This window comes from Sinocyclocheilus grahami, unplaced genomic scaffold (genome assembly GCF_001515645.1).
Source record: "Sinocyclocheilus grahami isolate Dianchi unplaced genomic scaffold, SAMN03320097.WGS_v1.1 scaffold290.1, whole genome shotgun sequence".
In the NCBI taxonomy this organism is placed as follows: domain Eukaryota; kingdom Metazoa; phylum Chordata; class Actinopteri; order Cypriniformes; family Cyprinidae; genus Sinocyclocheilus; species Sinocyclocheilus grahami.
Window position 1 is genome coordinate 1,403,439 of NW_015505469.1, and position 19,113 is coordinate 1,422,551.

Genomic DNA, 19,113 nt, shown 5'->3' on the forward strand with positions numbered 1-19,113 from the left:
AAGCTCTAAGAACGATTATGTAAGGCCGGGCTCGACCTCTATGAGTTAGCCCATTTCTTTGCCGCCTCTTGACCCCGAAAAGAATCCGGGTCTCTGGCTATGGCCTGCTTCATTGTAGTTGATCTACAGGGCCCCCTTCTGGACGCCCTGGACAATTATTTATAAGTCGTTCATCTACCATAGCATGGTGTGGAATAGGTTCCCGTAGCATCTAGCGACGCAGTACGAAGTGAAGTATTGAAAGGGAACGTACTCGGTTACTAATGTAACCTCGGTTCCCTGAGATACGGGAACGAGTACTGCGTAGCTAACCGTGCCATGATGCTGCACGACTCTGTCGTCGCTTCAGTCGATATGAATCAGTGATCCTATGCCGAGCACCTGCTTATATAGCCAGATGCCCCGCCCATTTTGGCGGGCTCGGGCGCGCTGCTTCGCCATAGGCTCGCGCAGCTTTGTTGCGCCGTCATTGGTTCATTTCTGAAACAATAGCAGTGCAGATACGGGATACTGAGATACGGGACTTCCATTCTTACAGCACCCACTAGCGACACAGTACTCGTTCCCGTATCTCAGGGAACCGAGGTTACATTAGTAACCGAGTACGTTTTTTTCTGACACGGATATTGGATTGCTTCTCTATCCAGCATGCATTGCTTAAACGGTTTTATGCAACTATGCAAGCACAAATCAACTCAATTTGTGACTCACAAAAGGCCTATTAACCTCAACAGCTGTGCATGGAAAATGAAATTGGCCTGAAACCTGTCATCATGACACAAAAAGCTGTCTGCGAGTCTGCAGCTCTCCCTAGTGGAAGTTTCTTATAATAATATCACAGCTTTCTTTGTTGAAACAGGTCAACATTTGTCCAGCATTCATGATAGTTTACCTAAAGCCAACAGACAGACAAACAAGCACAATTGCCTATTGTTACACAACAAAGATTCAATCCGATGAGAAAATGAATCCATGAAGAATCAGCTCTCAATTAAACGAGTCTGATTACAAAGAGCAATAAACTTAAATATTTGGTGACGAAAATAAAATAAAGATGAAACCTCATAAAAGAAATAAAAATACCCGGATCAAATAAGGAGGAGTAGCCTATAAAAATAAGATATTTTATCGCGTGTAGTGTGCAATATTATGTATATCATCCAATAAAAACAAATGACATCTGCATGTTTTGTTTACAGTAAATCATGTGCATTTGTTCTTTAAATAAATAATGAATCACATATTTTAGATATTTCTTTTGTTCACCTATTTATTATATATTTTAAAGTTGGTTACTACTTAGTGTGTTCATTTGAGGAAGAAGATGCTTAACTTCAAATATATATGATGCCATAAATGACATCTGCTGTCTGTCACAATATTTACCCGGATGGCGGTAGCGAATATATTTAACTAGGCTACTCATAACTAACGTCACAAAAGCAACGTTGACACAACCTATTTAATATTCATTAACTGCCAATTCGCCATTGGAAGTGACTTCAGCATAATCTAATTAATATTTATAATCACATCGAGGAAACGTCTGCATGGCCTAATTAATATTCATGAGCCAAACCCTCGTTCACTGTAGCAGGATTCGTAATTTCCCAAAGCGGCAGGCTTGAGCTCGGCTGTGTGAGAAGCACTCAGAAACACAGCCCTACATCGCATCAAAAGATGAAAATGTAGACATGTATCAGAAGATGCGCACATTGGAGACACAACACACCATCGACTGATGACGATGGAAGACGGACTGGTGTCTGAAGACGATATTTGTGAGTGTTAAAATACTGAAAAGAAAAAATAGTCACAGTGTTGTAGTGCGGTACGGACACTAACTAGGGCAAGTGAGAGAAATAAGCTTATATTCAATGGCTATTAATGGCTCACTGTATTATGTGGCTTATAAAACTAACTGTGGCTAATAAATAGTTATTAATAAAAATGGTAAGACTAAAGAGACTTGTTTACTAAGGCTTTGTTGGATTCTTGAACCTATTTACAGACGAAAATGTATTGGTGTGATCATTGATCCTGCTGATTTTGTAATTTTATACATTTTTAAATTGTGGGTCATAGCTTAATTATGTGCAAAATTAGGATATAATCTAAAACCTCATTTGAAATGATCTCTAAAAAGTGATGAGAAACATTAGATATGAGTACTGCTGATGCATGTGGACCATCATGGATCATGCTCATGTTTGTACCTGTATATACACACCACACTGTATAGAACTCCTGTCACCTTCCACTCTTATTTCACACCAGTGCTTCGCTCAGAGAAGGAGTTTCATGATGCTGCAAAGAGGAACGACACGGAGAGAATGCAGGAGCTCATCAGAAGAGGGGTGGACATCAAAGTCAAAAATAAGGTGAGATATAACCAATACAGAAACATATGAACAGTGCAAATCTACATGCAAGGAATGGATTATGCGCAATATACTAGACAGTCTAAAGCAGTCTTTCTAGTAAAATATGCCCTTGGAATGGTTTAAAATGGGCTCCTTGACCAGATTTGACTAAAATAAGATGTAATAATAAATATTCATTTAAATAAGCAAATAAACTATGATGTACACTTCTAAACATGGTGGCACGGTAAAGAAAGCCGAGCAGAGCATGCTGAATGTACAGGAAGCCGTGTTGCCATCCACCATGCCAATTTCTCCGCCTGGAATGTTTTGTTTTTCCCAGTTATGCACCAGAGTGACGGAAACACGCATGTTGTGGTCGTCAGCACAGGATATGACCTTTGTTTTACCCTAGACAACAGTATTTATCATCTAAAACCATGGCAAATACAATGGCTCTTGAGTCAGTGTGGATGTTTCCTTTTTTCATGTGATTCTGGTTTTACAGATGGACCGTAAGGCCTTGCACTGGGCAGCAGGAGCCGGCAGTGAGCAGGCAGTGCGTCTGCTGCTGGACCACGACATGGAGGTGGATGATATGGACAGCGTACGTGTCAAATGCATTTTGGTTGAGCGCTGCGACACTGTGTGCATGAACAGGTTCCAATTTAGTTGCATTTTAGGCTGAATATTTTATGTTCCGTGTTTATTTACTGTATAAGCACAAATAAGTGAAATACTGCTCCACTGAATAAATCTTTAATGGGATGCTGTTCGTTCACCATGTGGCCTGTAAATGACTGAAGGCTATGAGCTTGTTACACCAACAATGATTGAAGAGACAAAGAGTGGCCCTGAAATGCAAGGCAGAACTTTTTTAGATAATTGAGTAATTGACTAATATGTGCCTGGGGATTTTTTTTTTTATGAAAAAATATAATGATTAAGTTTTAGATTTAAATTTATATAGACATATAAGTAAAAGTGTATTTTTTTATGTTGTATGTTGTAACTGGTCATCATTTTTGTATCCTCTTTTTTTTTGCAGTTGACATAAATACTCCTACCATGTGACAATAATTTTTTTTATAGTAAATATTTTTTCATATGCTAAAAGCTGAATGCATAATATTTAAATGATTTAAAATTATATATACAGAAAATCTTTAAAAAAAAAAAACTTTTAAAATAAAAATATTATTTTTGGTTTTGGTATATTACTGGATGTCAAAGAATTTTAGTGTCATTACATTCCACATGCCTTTGGTAAAAAAAAATGTGCGCGCACACTTTTCACACTGACCGCAAAGAGTGGTCCATGAAATGCAAGGGATAATTAAAACATAAAAATTTTATGTAAGATTAAAGTTCATGATAATGTGTAAGTGTAAGTGAAAGATACTCTAAATGGTCAACATTTTTTGATCACATTTTTGTTTCTGCAGTTCATATAAATGGTGCTCTGAAGTGCCTTTCATTTTTGAAATACAAATTTTCCGTGTAGTCCCTCAAGTAGTATTGTGGGCATAATTATCTTAATTATAACACATGCCGTTTTATTTTATTTTAAATTAAAATAATATTAAAACATGCTATTTATAAATATTTTGATGAAGTATAGCTTGTCTCACTATGTCATTCCATATGCATTTGGTGAAAAAAGTCAATTTAGCTCCATTATTAAAATTTTTACATTTATGCATTTGGTGGACACTTTTAAGTGACTCACAGCAATACATTCAAGCAAGCAATACATTTGACCAGAATGTTTATTCCCTGGGAATCAAACCCATGTCCTTAACCTTGCTAGTAGAAGTTTCTACACATGCATTGCTGTTCACGAGCCACTGGTAAACTCATAACTGGAATGCGATTGTTAATCATGTAATTAAGGAAGTGACACTTTAGGCTAATACTGTTTTTCAAAAGTTGTTTGACTCTGTGTATATGTATATTCTTTTGTTTTCCAGTTCGGTATGAACGCTCTGCTCTTGGCGGCATGGTTTGGTCACCTCTCAATCCTGAAGATCCTTGTCTCAACGGGGGCGAAGCTCACCTGTGAAAACAAAGTAAGACTCTATTGGCAGAAATCATTGTCATGTTTCAGATATCTTTTATCTGAGCACTCGATGTGCTCCGCTCTCTCATGGTTGACTGTGCTCTTGACGAATAGCGTTCTGAAGCCGTTCTTTAAAGACCACTAACCAATACAAATGAGATTGATGTGTGTACTGGCCTACATTCAGGTTTCAACATTCATTTCAATGCGTCTCACTTGTCTCTTTTTTTTCTTTCAGAATGGCTTGAATCTCTTGCACTGTGCTGTACAGAGGGGTCACATCAGTATTTTGGAGTATATTATGGAAGATCTGGAAAACGTGCAGCTTAATAAAGTCGACAAGGTGAGAATCTCATGTTTTGCCACAGTGCCCATGATCTTGAAGTGTAATGTCTTTTAATTGTACCCTCAGTTCCCTGCTAAAAACTAGAGCCCAGACAAAGTTTAGAGACAGAATGGGTTTTGTTTTCCAATGTATTGTATCTACAAGAACATCTTAAGGGGCTTTTACACTAGTTGATACAAATATGTAAGATCAGCTTTGAAGGTGAAGAAGGTGGTCAGTTTTACAGAATTTGTTTAAGGTTATGTTTGCTTACATTTTGATCACATGACATTTTGATCATCACTTTCCAAAAAATGTTTTGGGTTTTCTTCCACATACTGTATTTGCTGACGCTTAAAAAAAAGAAAGAAAAGATTTGCAACATTCTGTCATAAATGTTGTAAGTCTTTTGAGGCTCAGTTTTATGCACTGATTCAAAATAGAAAGTAAGAGTAGAAAGTAGAAGATAGGTGTTTCCATCAGAGAGACTGATAACGACTGTGTTGATTGCACAGTGTTCATGCAAATACCAGTTAAACATTTTCAAGGAACGGCTTTAAGGAAGGAATTGTCCTGAGTTTTGTTGACTTAAAAAGCAGGCAGTGAACAGGAGCTGTCAAGCATCGGAAAGGACAAATAGTTTCATGAAATTCAAATGTAATTTGTAAACAGTAGGCCAGGTCAAAATTTTGTCCATGAAGAGTTTATTGGATCATTTGTTTGTGTGGATTGATTTGCTAATATGATTTTTCTCTGCCTTGGTTAGAAATTCAATTCAGAGGTGAAGAAAATAAATGAATCATGCACAGTCAGTATGATTTTTTTTTACCAGATGTCGGTAACAACACAAGTAATTCATACAAAGAAAACAAAACGAATAAGTTCAGAAATTAAGTTATATGTGATAAAATTGAATGACCCAGGGAAAAAGTATTGAACACGTGAAGAAAGGGAGGTGCAAAAAGGCATGGAAAGCCATCAGTGTAATCAGTGATTAGAAAGCAATCCTGCCCCTAGTCAGAGGAAATTAATATTAGCTGCTTCAGTCCCAACACCTACAGTACCAGGATGATGAAGATGAAACAAGGGTGGACGTTTCAGCAAGACGATGATCCCAAACACAGCCAAGGAAACTCTCAATTGGTTTCAGAGAAAGAAAATAAAGCTGCTAGAATGGCCCAACCAATCACCTGACTTGAATCCAATAGAAAATAAGAACTGAAGATCAGAGTTCATAGAAGAGGCCCACAGAACCTTTAAGATTTGAAGACTGTTTGTGTGGAAGAATGGGCCAAAATCACACCTGAGCAATGCATGCGACTAGTTTCTCCATACAGGAGGCATCTTGAAGCTGTCATTATCAACAAAGGCTTTTGTACTATTAAATACATTTCAGTAGTGCAATACTTTTCCCCTGCGTCATTCCATTTTATTACACATAACTTAATTTCTTAACTTATTTGTGACCCTGGACCACAAAACCAGTCATAAGGGTCAATTTTTTGAAATTAAGATTTATACATCATCTGAAAACTGAATAAGTAAGCTTTCCAAATGTATGTTTTTTTTGTGATAGGGCAATATTTGGCTGAGATAAACTATTTGGAAATCTGGAATCTGAGGGTGCAAAAAAATAAAAATACTGAGAAAATCACCTTTAAAGTTGTCCAAATGAAGTTCTTAGCAATGCATATTAAGTTTTGATATATTTACGGTAGGAAATTTACAAAATATCTTCATGGATCATGATCTTTACTTAATATCCTAATGATTTTTGGCATAAAAGAAAAATCGATAATTTTGACCCATACAATATTTTTTTAGCTATTGCTAAAAATATACCTCAGCGACTTAAGACTGCTTTTGTGGTCCAGGGTCACATTTGTTTTGTTTTCATTGTATGTATGAATTACTTGGTTTGTTTCCGGCATCTGGTGAAAATTTCATGTCGTCAGCACCTTTAGAAATATATTTACTGGGAAAAATGGTGACGTGTTCAATACTTATTTTATTAAACCCGCTGTATTATGAATATCAACAGGGTCAATTTTGATGTCTTGTTGACTTTAAGTTTTTCCAGTTGTTGTGAATTGTGCTACTCATTACACATGAGCTTATGAGATTTATGCCCCGTTAGGTGTTCTGCAAAGTAGATCAATAATACGAATATCACACAATCAGTGTTCTCGAGTAGTTTCATTGAGCTTTGTTAAAACATCCCTGCTGAAAAAAGCAATAGAAACCATCAGAGAATTTGTAATGGTTTTACTAGTTATAATGGGAATTGTATTGGTTTTCATGGAAACTGTAATGGACCCTGTTGGTCTCTACTGGTAATAGGTTGCCTTCTATTGGTGACTTGTTAAAATCACTAAATCTTAAAGGTGACATATCATGAAAATCTGACTTTTCCAGATTTTAAGTACTATAATAAGGTCCCCGGTGCATCTACCAACCAAGGAAACGTGAAAAAGATTAACCCAGTAACTTTGCTTTGGTAAGCCTTTTTTCTGCAAGTGTCTGAAAAAACGATCACGTCTGATTTCGCTCTCTTGGTGACGTTACAAAGGGATCTCATTATAATATTACCTCCCTTTAATCTGTAAATTTCCACCCACGGCACCCTCATTTTGATTTTGCAAGCAACAAAGGTGTACCAGTTCTAATGTCATGGCGAAAGTTTGACCAAAACATGCTAACTGTTCTGTCATTGGCTGCACAGAGAGCACAGAACACTATTTAAAGTCCCTGCCTCAGAAGAGACAACAGAGCAGTGGATTTATTGATTTATTTAATGTATATTGCTGCTGCCACACAGATAAAAAAAACATGCAATTTATTTCTCAGCTGTTTACCTTCACAGACATAACCGACTGTTTTTGTAACTCGTGTGTTTTTAACGTAAACTTGTGTGTGAATGAGAACTTAGTTTAGTACTCGCATGCTGTGACAGCCGCTTTCTGTCCGTGTGCTTCAGATGTGTGCACTCAGAAAACTCAGATATTTCAGAAGTTTAAACTAATATGGTTTAAAACGCATGATTTCAGTGCGATAAACATGATAATCAGAAACAAAAAAGATGTTTTAGCAGGTACGAGCTGTAAAGGCGCAGCTCTTTTCTGGAAAAGGGGGCGGGGAGCAGCAGCTCATTTGCATTTAAAGAGACAGGCACGAAAAACAGCGTGTTTCTGCTTCCACTCAAAATAGCCATTTTCAAAATTATATAATAAATTATCTGTGGGGTATTTTGAGCTGAAACTTCACAGACACATTCTGGGGACAACAGAGACTTATATTACATACTGTAAAAAAGTGGCATAATATGTCTCCTTTAATGGAACATGTACCAAAACACACTACAGCAAACAATTTTTCAATGGTTTTAATGGTTAAAAGTTTGGTTTGGTTTGTTTGTAATGGTATTTGTAGTGGAAACCATCAGAATTTCTGTGATGGTTTCTATTGTTTGTTTGTTTTTTCAGCAGGGATGTTTTATTACCCATTGAAATAATAACAGATGAAGCAAAGCTATAAAACTTTTATAGAAACTACACCTTTCCATTACACAAAATGCTCGTTATAATGGAAGTAGGTTCTTTAGATTATTAAAATATTCTTAACATTAAGAGATTATTTTAAGAACTGTCCAAAAAATGGTTCTTCTATTGCATTGCTATGAAACCACCCTGTGGTAACCTTTATTTTAAAGAGTAGTACTGTACATTATGTCCTTTCTAACGTGTGTCCATCTGCTGTGTCAGTCCGGTAAGACAGCGTTTCATTTGGCCGCGGAGCATGGACACCTGGAGGTGGTGGATTTTCTCATTGGTATGGGCTGTGCTCATGACCTCAAGGACAAGGTGAGGGACAGCAAGAGTCACGGGTGCACAGACGCTCCTCAGTGTGAGCTAATTAGATTTTCTCTACTACTAGATGTAAAATGCCAAAGTAGAGGGCAAAGCGAGCCAAAGTTTTCAGAATAACGTTTCTACATTCAGAAGAACTTGTCAATGTGATCCAAATAAAAACTTTAGACTTGAGTGGTGTGGCACTGAATTTTTATTTTAATCAGTGTTTGCTGACATCAAATGTGCCATGTGAGGTTAAACAAAAAAAATCTAAATTGCAACATGATAATATAAGATACCTTATCTCTAATTCACTATGGCAATGGCATGCCCATTGAAAATATGATATTTATATAAGAAGAAAAGATGTGCAGAATGGTTCCAAAGAAATTGTCAAAATAGAAAACAAATCAACTACAAATGTATAAATCTGACCTAACTACAAAAGAAAAAGAGAAACTAAACATATTCCGCATGCTACAGTAGATGCATCACCTGCCCTACTTTGGTTAGTTAAACTAACCAAAACAAAAACATACAAAGAATGGGAAAACATTGGCAATAACGAAAGGAAAAAGAAATGATAAACATTGATGCAGCACTAATATGATGTTCATGAACTGCAGGAGGAAAACACTGCACTGCATTTGGCAGCTAAGCAAGGCCACAGTGACGTCCTACAGAAGATCATGGAAACCGGGGAGAGCATTGATGAAAAAAACATTGTAAGTAGATCCCGTTTTTTTGTGCATTTATAAGAGTTTCTTTTGGTTTTGGTATTATTTGCTTCACATTGTGATCTTTTATCAGGATGGCATGACGGCTTTACATTTGGCAGCTGAAGGAGGGCATTACGAATGTATCAGACTCTTGCTGGAGGCTGGCTGCAATGTTAATGAACTTACTCATGTGAGGACATTGTTTTATACTATCATCAGTCTGTATAATAAGTTAACTAATGCGGGTTTCAACTTTCAGTACAAGTCAAAGCACACCGTAAAGTGTTTCTTCTTATAGAGTAACAGGACAGCTCTTCATCTGGTGGCCCTGCATGGCTCAGGAAGAGAGATCAAACTGCTGGTACAGGCTGGGATCAATCTGGATTCAGTAGACACAGTGAGTACTAAAACCCCCAGCTTAGTTGCTTTTGTAGAACAGGAGAGAATTTTAGGGGGAAAATTCACTATGGCAATGGCATGCCCATTGAAAACAACTAATTTGCTGGATTCTCTGTTAGCGGTGTCTAATAATAATGCTCTGCATAACAGATATGCACAGTATAGGTACAAGCAGGGCCGTCCTTAGCTGACGCAGGTCACGTTCCGGGGGGGGCCTAAGGACAGCACTGGGTACAAGGCCATCTTGATTATGTTACAGACATGTTTAAGACATAATATTATACAGAAGTTTTACTGCATTATTCAGCTGTTTTTTCCTTTAAGAGCATGACAAAACACTATTTGGGACAAGTATTTTGTGGATTTATTCCTGTCCAATTGTCAGTGTTAAAGGCAACATTGTGGGGAGTGTTACGTTTCATTATTTTGCTAAAATTATGGGAATGTTATTTTGAATGTTCTATAAACCATCTTAGATTTGTATCCAGCTGAAACGTTTCAGAAAAAAGTTCCATAAAAATTTTTTATTAGACATTATTATTATTAGACATTTTGAGTGAACATTCTATTAACGTTACTTGTTCATAAACTGTTAGAACCTTGCCAGAATGTGAGCTAAAGTTCTGAGAACATTCTCTGTTAGCTGGGTAGCAAATACACATGCATGCACACATCTAAGGCCACATCCAGACAACATTAACAGAAACAACAGTTTTCTTTCTCTTAAAGAAAGAAAAGTACACGGATGAAAGAATTAATTTGAGTAAGATCACAATGTGGAGTGCATAACTTGGGCACATTTGACAATTTACCTGATTTGCGAGTCAGGAGCTAAAACATCAGAAACTGTACAATTTTAAGTTTTACAATTCAGAATATCCAAAGTATTTACAGACATTTTTCCTTACCAGCAACATACTTCAGCTCTGCACTTGGCAGTACTCAACAACTCCACAGGAATAGTCAAGGATCTTGTCGATGCGGGATGCGACCTGGACATCTTTGACAATGTGAGTGTTTCACATTTATGATTTCACAGATTAAGGAAATGGTTTCTTCACTCATTCATCAACAATTGTTCCTCGCAGCGGCTTCAAACTGCTTTGCACATAGCAGCAGAACACGGACGGCAGAACATCGCTGAGATGATCCTGATATCTGGAGTTAACCTCAATCTGCTCGACAAGGTGCAAATTACTGTTGTCGTACTTGAGTGTGGTTGATACATTTTCATATTGTAATACACTTGTGATCAAACAGTTGAACAAAAGATATTTACAGCAGGGAAAGACATCGCTGGATGTTGCAGCACGAGGCAACCATGTGAATGTCATTGACATGATTATCAAAGCTGACAGATTTTACAGATGGGAGAAGGTACGTTCAGTGTATATTAAGCTTAAATTAATTGATTCCGATATCATTTGAATATGGAAGATTTTAAATGTGTTCATTTGCTTTCTAGGAAAATGTGACGAGTGACTCTGACTCTCTGGTGGGAACGAGTCTTACCTTTAAGCAAGATCATCGACAGGAGACACAACATATCCGATCTGTCCTGTGGAAACTTGCCTCCAAATATCTCAAACCAGGCGAGTGGAAAACACTGGCTCGGCACTGGAAGTTCTCAGATGCACATATTCGAGCCATAGAGCACCAATGGACAGGTACGTCATTTAACGTAATCTGCTGAGTGCATCTTTAAAAAAAAAAAAAAAGTATATATATATATCAAAAACAGCTAACTCCGTTTTTAACAATTTTTTAAAATCATGTGTTTTCATTGTGCGTTCCAGTTAATCTCAATCAAACTGCAGTTGGGTTATTTTGATTAGGTTAAAAAATAAAAATAACTAAAAAACACAGCTAACTAACACGATAAAAAACAATAAAAATATAACATCATAAAAAAACATGATTTTTGACAAATGTAAATAACGTTTAATAATGTTTTTGCAAATAAACTCTTCATATATATCAAAGAATCCTAAAAATGCTTCATGGTTTTTACAATATATTAAGCAGCACAACTCTCTTCAATATTGATAATCATAAATGTTTCTGGAATATCAAATCAGTATATTAGAATGATTTCTGAAGGATCATGTGACACTGTGAAGACTGGAGTAAAGATGCGGAAAATTCAGCTTTGCGTCACAGAAATAAATTACATTTTAAAATATATTCAAATAGAAAACTGTTATTTTAAATTGTAATATTTTACAATATTACTGTTTTAATGTATTTCTAAAAAATAAATAAAAAATGACTGACTCCAAACTTTTGAACGCTACGATTTTTTAGTTAGAATATGATTTAAATTAAAAGCAAAATTGTATTCTATGTAACCCCTTAAAATGTAATGATTATAAATGGGGAAATACAAATGGCTTTATTTTATTAGAAGTAAATAACTTTTCTTAATGGGGCTACAAATGCTTTCCTGAAAATGCCAAAAATCCTAATGTCAAAATATGCACAAAAATACAAAACGTCTGAATATACGAGGTCTGGAAATAGACATTTCTCTGACGTTTTCTGAAGACATGCTGTTTTTATTACACTAAGGAAAATAGGTTCATTACATGAGCCAGTAAACATAGTAATTAGTGTAAAGCAGTCTGCTTAACTTTGAATTCTAAATCAGAAAACAACACCTCTAAGAGCCCTTGTATTCCTCAGCACTATTACTCAAACAGTTAGACTAGCCTTCAATTTGCACCATTTTCCCAAATGTAGTGCATAGTTCTCACAGGGCAGCCCCAGTGTGTTCAGTGTGATAAGATATCTGTCATAGTGATGCCAAGCTCTGAACTTTAAAAGGTACAAAGAGCTACAAGGAGCACGGGCATAGGATGCTGCTCATCTGGCTGCACGGAGTGATCACCGCTGGAGAAAACCCCATCAAGGGCTTGTACGAAGGTCTGACTGGAATCTCAATGACTGATTTGGCAGGTGAATTCAGCATTACACTTCATATGTGTATAAGATCTGTTTCTAAACCTACTGTGATGCCTATCTAGACAGAATTTTTATGCATCACATGTGCATTTCAGACTCAAAGGCAGCAACATGAAAATCTTGTTGGCAGAATTGCATGTGTCTTTTTTGAAAGGCAATTCCAGAATGCATTGTAGTGAATTTGTATGCAAATTCAATTTTAAAATTCTAATTAGGTTATTATTCTGGCCAAGAACCGATGACTTTACATGTCTATCTTTTCATGTACAGTGGGGCAAAAAAGTATTTAGTCAGCCACCAATTGTGCAAGTTCTCCCACTTAAAAAGATGAGAGAGGCCTGTAATTTTCATCATAGGTATACCTCAACTACGAGAGACAAAATGAGAAAAAAAATCCAGAAAATCACATTGTAGGATTTTTAAAGAATTAATTGGTAAATTCCTCGGTAAAATAAGTATTTGGTCACCTACAAACAAGCTAGATTTCTGGCTCTCACAGACCTGTAACTTCTTCTTTAAGAGGCTCCTCTGTCCTCCACTCGTTACCTGTATTAATGGCATCTGTTTGAACTTGTTATCAGTGTAAAAGACACCTGTCCACAACCTCAAACAGTCACACTCCAAACTCCACCATGGCCAAGACCAAAGAGCTGTCAGAGGACACCATAAACAAAATTGTAGACCTGAAGAAATCAACTGTGGGAGCACTTATTAGAAAATGGAAGACATACAAGATCACTGATAATCTCCCTCGATCTGGGGCTCCACGCAAGATCTCACCTCGTGGGGTCAAAATGATCACAAGAACTGTGAGCAAAAATCCCAGAACCACACGGGGGGACCTAGTGAATGACCTGCAGAGAGCTGGGACCAAAGTAACAAAGGCTACCATCAGTAACACACTGCGCCGCCAGGGACTCAAATCCTGCAGTGCTAGACGTGTCCCCCTGCTTAAGCCAGTACATGTCCAGGCTTGTCTGAAGTTTGCTAGAGAGCATTTGGATGATCCAGAAGAGGATTGGAGAATGTCATATGGTCAGATGAAACCAAAATAGAACTTTTTGGTAAAAACTCAACTTGTCGTGTTTGGAGGAGAAAGAATGCTGAGTTGCATCCAAAGAACACCATACCTACTGTGAAGCATGGGGGTGGAAACATCATGCTTTGGGGTTGTTTTTCTGCAAAGGGACCAGGACGACTGATCCGTGTAAACTAAAGAATGAATGGGGCCATGTATCGTGAGATTTTGAGTGAAAACCTCCTTCTATCAGCAAGGGCATTGAAGATGAAACGTGTCTGGGTCTTTCAGCATGACAATGATCCCAAACACATCGCCCGGGCAACGAAGGAGTGGCTTCGTAAGAAGTATTTCAAGGTCCTGGAGTGGCCTAGCCAGTCTCCAGATCTCAACCCCTTAGAAAATCTTTGGAGGGAGTTGAAAATCCATGTTGCCCAGCGACAGCTCCAAAACATTACTGCTCTAGAGAAGATCTGCATGGAGGAATGGGCCAAAACACCAGCAACAGTGTGTGAAAACCTTGTGAAGACTTACAGAAAACGTTTGACCTCTGTCATTGCCAACAAAGGGTATATCACAAAGTATTGAGATTAAATTTTGTTATTGACCAAATACTTATTTTCCACCATAATTTGCAAATAAATTCTTTAAAAATCCTACAATGTGATTTTCTGGATTTTTTTTCTCATTTTGTCTCTCATAGTTGAGGTATACCTATGATGAAAATTACAGGCCTCTCTCATCTTTTTAAGTGGGAGAACTTGCACAGTTGGTGGCTGACTAAATACTTTTTTTCCCCACTGTATGTGACCAACTAAAGTTTTGCATGCCATTTTGACTAGGATTATGCCTTAGATGATTGTAAGCAGCAAGAAAACTTTCTGGGTTTCGGATCAGAGCTATTGAGTATATATTTTTTTTATAGTTTCACGGTCTACAACCTTGCTTTACCTTCCCTCTTTTATAACTTTTTTTTTTCTTCCAAACAGAAAGCATGCGACAGCAGGCAAATGCGGATCCGTCTTCTGCTAAAAAATGCTCTACAATGTAATGTGAGATTTATTGAGAAAGGTCTAGACTGAGCACGTACCAACCAGGAGATTGGATGCTCTTCAAATACACAGCACTGACAAAACACAAATACTCCCTCAAATATAACCTCAGTGATGTGACTGAGAAGAAAACTTAGCCTGTTCACACCCAGAGCAAATATTTACAGCAAACATGACTTTGGATTGAAATGATGTGTTTCTGTGGAACCATTCATATTGAGAAAATATGACACTTTTTTTTGGAGAACAGGTAGATTTCTCTCTCTCTCGCTCTCTCTCTCTGTCGAAAAACATGCCAAGCAATAACATTATTGGTCATGCTGAATTTCACTTTTCACATTTAATTTTTACAGTTATGCATGTATTTCTGTCCTATTTATTTGTAGTTGCAGCTTTTCTGCTGTAATTGTTATTTTTAAGACTAGAAACAAAAACAATACTAATACAGCTGCATAGCTCAGGATACTGGGTTTAAATGTGTGTGATCATCCTGTTCATTATAGGATTTGCAAGACTGAAAGGCCCGAAACTTTTTTTGTATGTGCAAATATTCTTATATGAACACGGGACAAAAGAGTGAAGAAGGTGGAATGAAATTAAGAGAATAAACCACTGTAGTATTTTATGCAGATTAGGGCTGGGTTGACATCAAGTTCTCTCTTCTTTTTTTTTTGTAGTAGTAAATCCCAACAAGCTTTGTTACTTTTGATATAAAACAAAGTCTTGGCTTTAAAATTCTGTAACTTTTTTTTTAGGAAATTCAAACAATAAATACAGTTTTGGCGCTTTTTAATGAAGTGTGACATATGGCTGTAGCACCTCATTTCGAGCGCACGTGAACCAAACATATTTTCCCCTTTACTACTAGTTATTGTATGAAATAAACATGAATGAACATCGGAAGTTGTTGAAAATGTCTCATGCAAGTGCTCAATCAGTTTTCAGCTGCGGAAAGAACAGCTTGTTAACGATGTCACATAACGTTTACCTCAGAAAAGCCATTCAATGCCCACAGCTGGACAATTAGCTATAAATATTTTGGTAAATAAATATAATTTTGGTGAATATATGCACTGTTACATATTTATTATATTTTTTACTTAACCTGTTCTCCGATATTTGAATAAATCCATCATCAAAACACGTTTATATGACAGCCACCATTTAAATGTTTATATTTAAAAAATGAATTGGAGCATAGTTATATCATTAAGTATAGGCTTAGTATATCTTCTTCCCTTTACAGTTTACAGCATTAGTTGAGATTTCTTTACTTGAGAAAAACTGACATGTTTTGTACCTGATACGTATCCAAATGAATCAGTATTGAATCGAGATCGGAACTGAATCGAATCACACGCTTGAGAATCAAAATTTGTGTCAACCCAGTTTTTATGCAAACATTCTGAATATATTCAGCCTGCCTAAGCAAGAGATGTGTAAATGTTGGTTGTGATGTTAAAGATGCCTGAAAAATGCGTAGGCTGTAACTGAAACTGTACTTGTTTGATTTGTAAGTGTACTTGTTTTAAAGTATTGAGTAAAGTATGAGTCACAGTATGCAGCATGACTAGAGTTGTTGTCAAGGTGTTGATTTTTTCCCACACTAAAAGGCTGTTATTTAATTTAGTTTCATTGTAGATTGCACTTAAAACTCTATCTAGATATTAGTGTCATATTTTTGTTATAATGGCTTTAGTGGACTGTGACTCGACAGGAAATTAAGTGCTGATCTGAAGCAGGTTAAAAGTTAATGTTGACGTATGAAAATATTTCTGCCAAGACAAAAGATGCAAATTTGCAGTCACCAGTCACCAGGTTTCCTCTCAAGAATTAGTGCAATAATCTTTGTGTAATCTTTCTGTAATAGTCCATAATATTTGTTTAATTGTTTTGGACTGTTTTCACATGTAATTGGTGCTTGTTCTGTGCATATTTCTTTCCTGATTCAGTAGCGATCGTTTAAAGTTAAAACATCTTAATGATGGATTTGTTTATTACAAACATGCAGCTTTTCACTTCATAAGATGGTAACTGATGGACTGGAGTGGTGTGGATTACTTGTGGATTAGTGTGATGTTTTTATCAGCTGTTTGGACTCTCCTTCTGACGGCACCCATTCACTGCAGAGGATCCATTAGTGAACAAGTGGGGTAATGCTACATTTCTCCAAATCTGTTCTGATGAAGAAACAAACTCATCTACATCTTGGATGGCCTGAGGGTGAGTAAATTTGCAGCAAATTGACATTTTTGGGTGAACTGTTCCTTTAAGCCAGCGGCAGTCACATCTACCTTTATTCTGATCCTGATGTTTCACTCCGAAAAACGTCACAATACTGTTGTAATGTTGGTTGCAACTTCTGTTTCATGCCAAGTTTAATGTGCTGGCACCTTCAAAAAACTATTATGGTGGTACCAGATCATACTATCATGGTACTGAATGATTACTATATTCATATACTATTGTATTTAGGTGATGGCCTAAAACAAATAATAATCTGGCCTACTCTGGTAGAGACTTGAATTTATTTGCATGCCATAAATTTGTAATGCCCAATTCCTTAATCTGATTCTTATGTAAACACTTTAATAAGATATGAATAATTTTTATTGTGTAGCCACAGCAGTGTTTTAATTGTATGGTAATGATTTAGTTAACATAATTGGCAGGTGAGAGTTTTAACATGCGCAGAACGTGTAATAAATTGTTGTAAATCTATAATAACGATCAATACCTGTCTTTTGTGGTTACACAGCTTTTATTTAAGTAAATAATGACACTTTTAGATTTGTTTCCAAATCAAAGACTCCTGATAGGTCACCTGGAAAAGGTAAGAGATTTATACAATCTTGTGTTGAAACGAGTTTCGGTTTATATCAGTGCATGACTCCAACAGACATAATAACATTGACAACATTCATACAAACAAACCAAGTACATGACAAAAAAATAACACCAACGTAAAAAAGGCAGAAAATTAAGTTCAAGCAGTAAAAAGTGCTAAATTTAACAAATACGTGCATTTTATATTGTGTAAGGCAACCAGGTCAAAATATGGCGTTCTATGAAAACTCTTACCATGTAATCAATTTCACTTATTTACAGTCATAATACTTATCAAAATATTGTTTATTTTCCGTAAAGTAAAAATAGGCTCTTTAAAGTCCATTCACATGTGACTTGAGTTTAAGGTCATAGAAAAACAGAATACCGGAACGTGATCTCTGAATGTTGTGTAGCTGAAACGGGTTAAATTCAGATCCAGATTCATCTAGTCAACATTCAGAAGATGCTTGTATGAAGCCTGTTGGTCTCTCTACGATTCGTTGTCACTCTTACGGTTGTTGCTCAGATTTGTCCTCTGCACTTCCAGCTCCTCTGCACTGACCATCTCTGGACTGATAGCAGCGTACCGTGTCCCATGAAACTGACGCAGGTGTATCTACGGAGTAAAAGCCGAGTAACAATGCAAATTAAGCCCCTGAAATCACATGATTGCATTGGTTTTAATCACTATTCACTGAAAATGTCAAGCTTAAAACTGGTCCTTATGTCTTTAAAACAGGCTGTCTTTATTCACTGAGAATCTAATTCCAAAAAGTCGTTAACTTTTGCAGTCTGATCATTGAGTCGTGAGTTTGTGAATCAAAAGAACAATTTATTCAAGAACTGATTTTTAGCAAATAACAAATTACTCTGTTTCTCACAAAAATCTATCATATGGCTAAGATTCAGACACAAGTCTGACTACTTGCTTCTTTTTGAACTTTTAAAGCTTTGGATTACTACAATTGCAGGAAGATGAGCATGTCAAATTTTCTTCATACATGTTACACAGAAGAAAGTCAGTTATTTGGGGTCGGAACAACATGAGGGTGAGTAAATAATGACAGTATTTAAATTTTTGGTTGAAACATTCCTTTCAACAATTTGAAACTCACTTGTATGTACAGGTTGACTTCTGCACTTCTGCACAGATATGGGAAGTTTCCTCCTGTTTTGAGGTGAGCTCTTCTAGCGTTGGGGTACAGCTTATACATTTCTTCCTTTGCCTCATGTGACAGGGCACTCTGATCAAAAACCTATGTGAAAATAAGGGCAAAATATTTTTTAAATGTTAAACTTGCATCTTATTTCTGTAACTTATCTAGAGTTCTAGAATCACAAAACATTATACAAAGTTTAGAATTAAGATTTTTTTTAATGATTTCAAAAAGTCTCATGTTCAATTTATTTTCCTAAAAAAATTGCAATAACGGTAATGTTGAGAGATATTGCTACAATTTTTATTTTTTTAATAGATTTTAAATGGGTCATATGATGCTATTTCAATTTTTCCTTTCTCTTTGGAGTGTTGCAAACTCTT

General features: G+C 36.4%; 2 protein-coding genes across 4 annotated transcripts in view; one reads left to right on the plus strand and one right to left on the minus strand.

The window, feature by feature from the left end:
- Positions 1–1,618: 1,618 nt before the first annotated feature.
- On the plus strand, positions 1,619–15,429 carry LOC107600758 (ankyrin repeat and death domain-containing protein 1A). 2 transcript variants are annotated; one of them, XM_016292715.1, is made up of 15 exons: positions 1,619–1,781; positions 2,278–2,381; positions 2,872–2,970; positions 4,334–4,432; positions 4,661–4,765; positions 8,509–8,607; positions 9,222–9,320; positions 9,406–9,504; positions 9,613–9,711; positions 10,625–10,723; positions 10,802–10,900; positions 10,995–11,090; positions 11,179–11,380; positions 12,537–12,668; positions 14,682–15,429. In XM_016292715.1, exons 1-15 carry the CDS (start codon positions 1,742–1,744, stop codon positions 14,741–14,743), a joined length of 1,533 nt encoding a protein of 510 aa, XP_016148201.1. In that variant the 5' UTR covers positions 1,619–1,741; the 3' UTR covers positions 14,744–15,429. The 2 variants fall into 2 exon arrangements, with proteins under 2 accessions (XP_016148201.1, XP_016148202.1); XM_016292716.1 differs by having other exon boundaries at positions 10,998–11,090.
- Positions 15,430–17,438: 2,009 nt separating this feature from the next.
- The window catches only part of LOC107600714 (maspardin), a 6,975-nt gene continuing 5,300 nt past the window's right edge, over positions 17,439–19,113 (minus strand). For both annotated transcript variants that reach the window (XM_016292672.1, XM_016292671.1), the window contains exons 8-9: positions 18,689–18,829; positions 17,439–18,189 (exon numbers count right to left, since the gene is read on the minus strand). In XM_016292672.1, the coding sequence (XP_016148158.1) occupies positions 18,064–18,189; positions 18,689–18,829 (267 nt within the window). In that variant the 3' untranslated portion in view covers positions 17,439–18,063. The remainder of the gene's footprint in view (positions 18,190–18,688; positions 18,830–19,113) is intronic.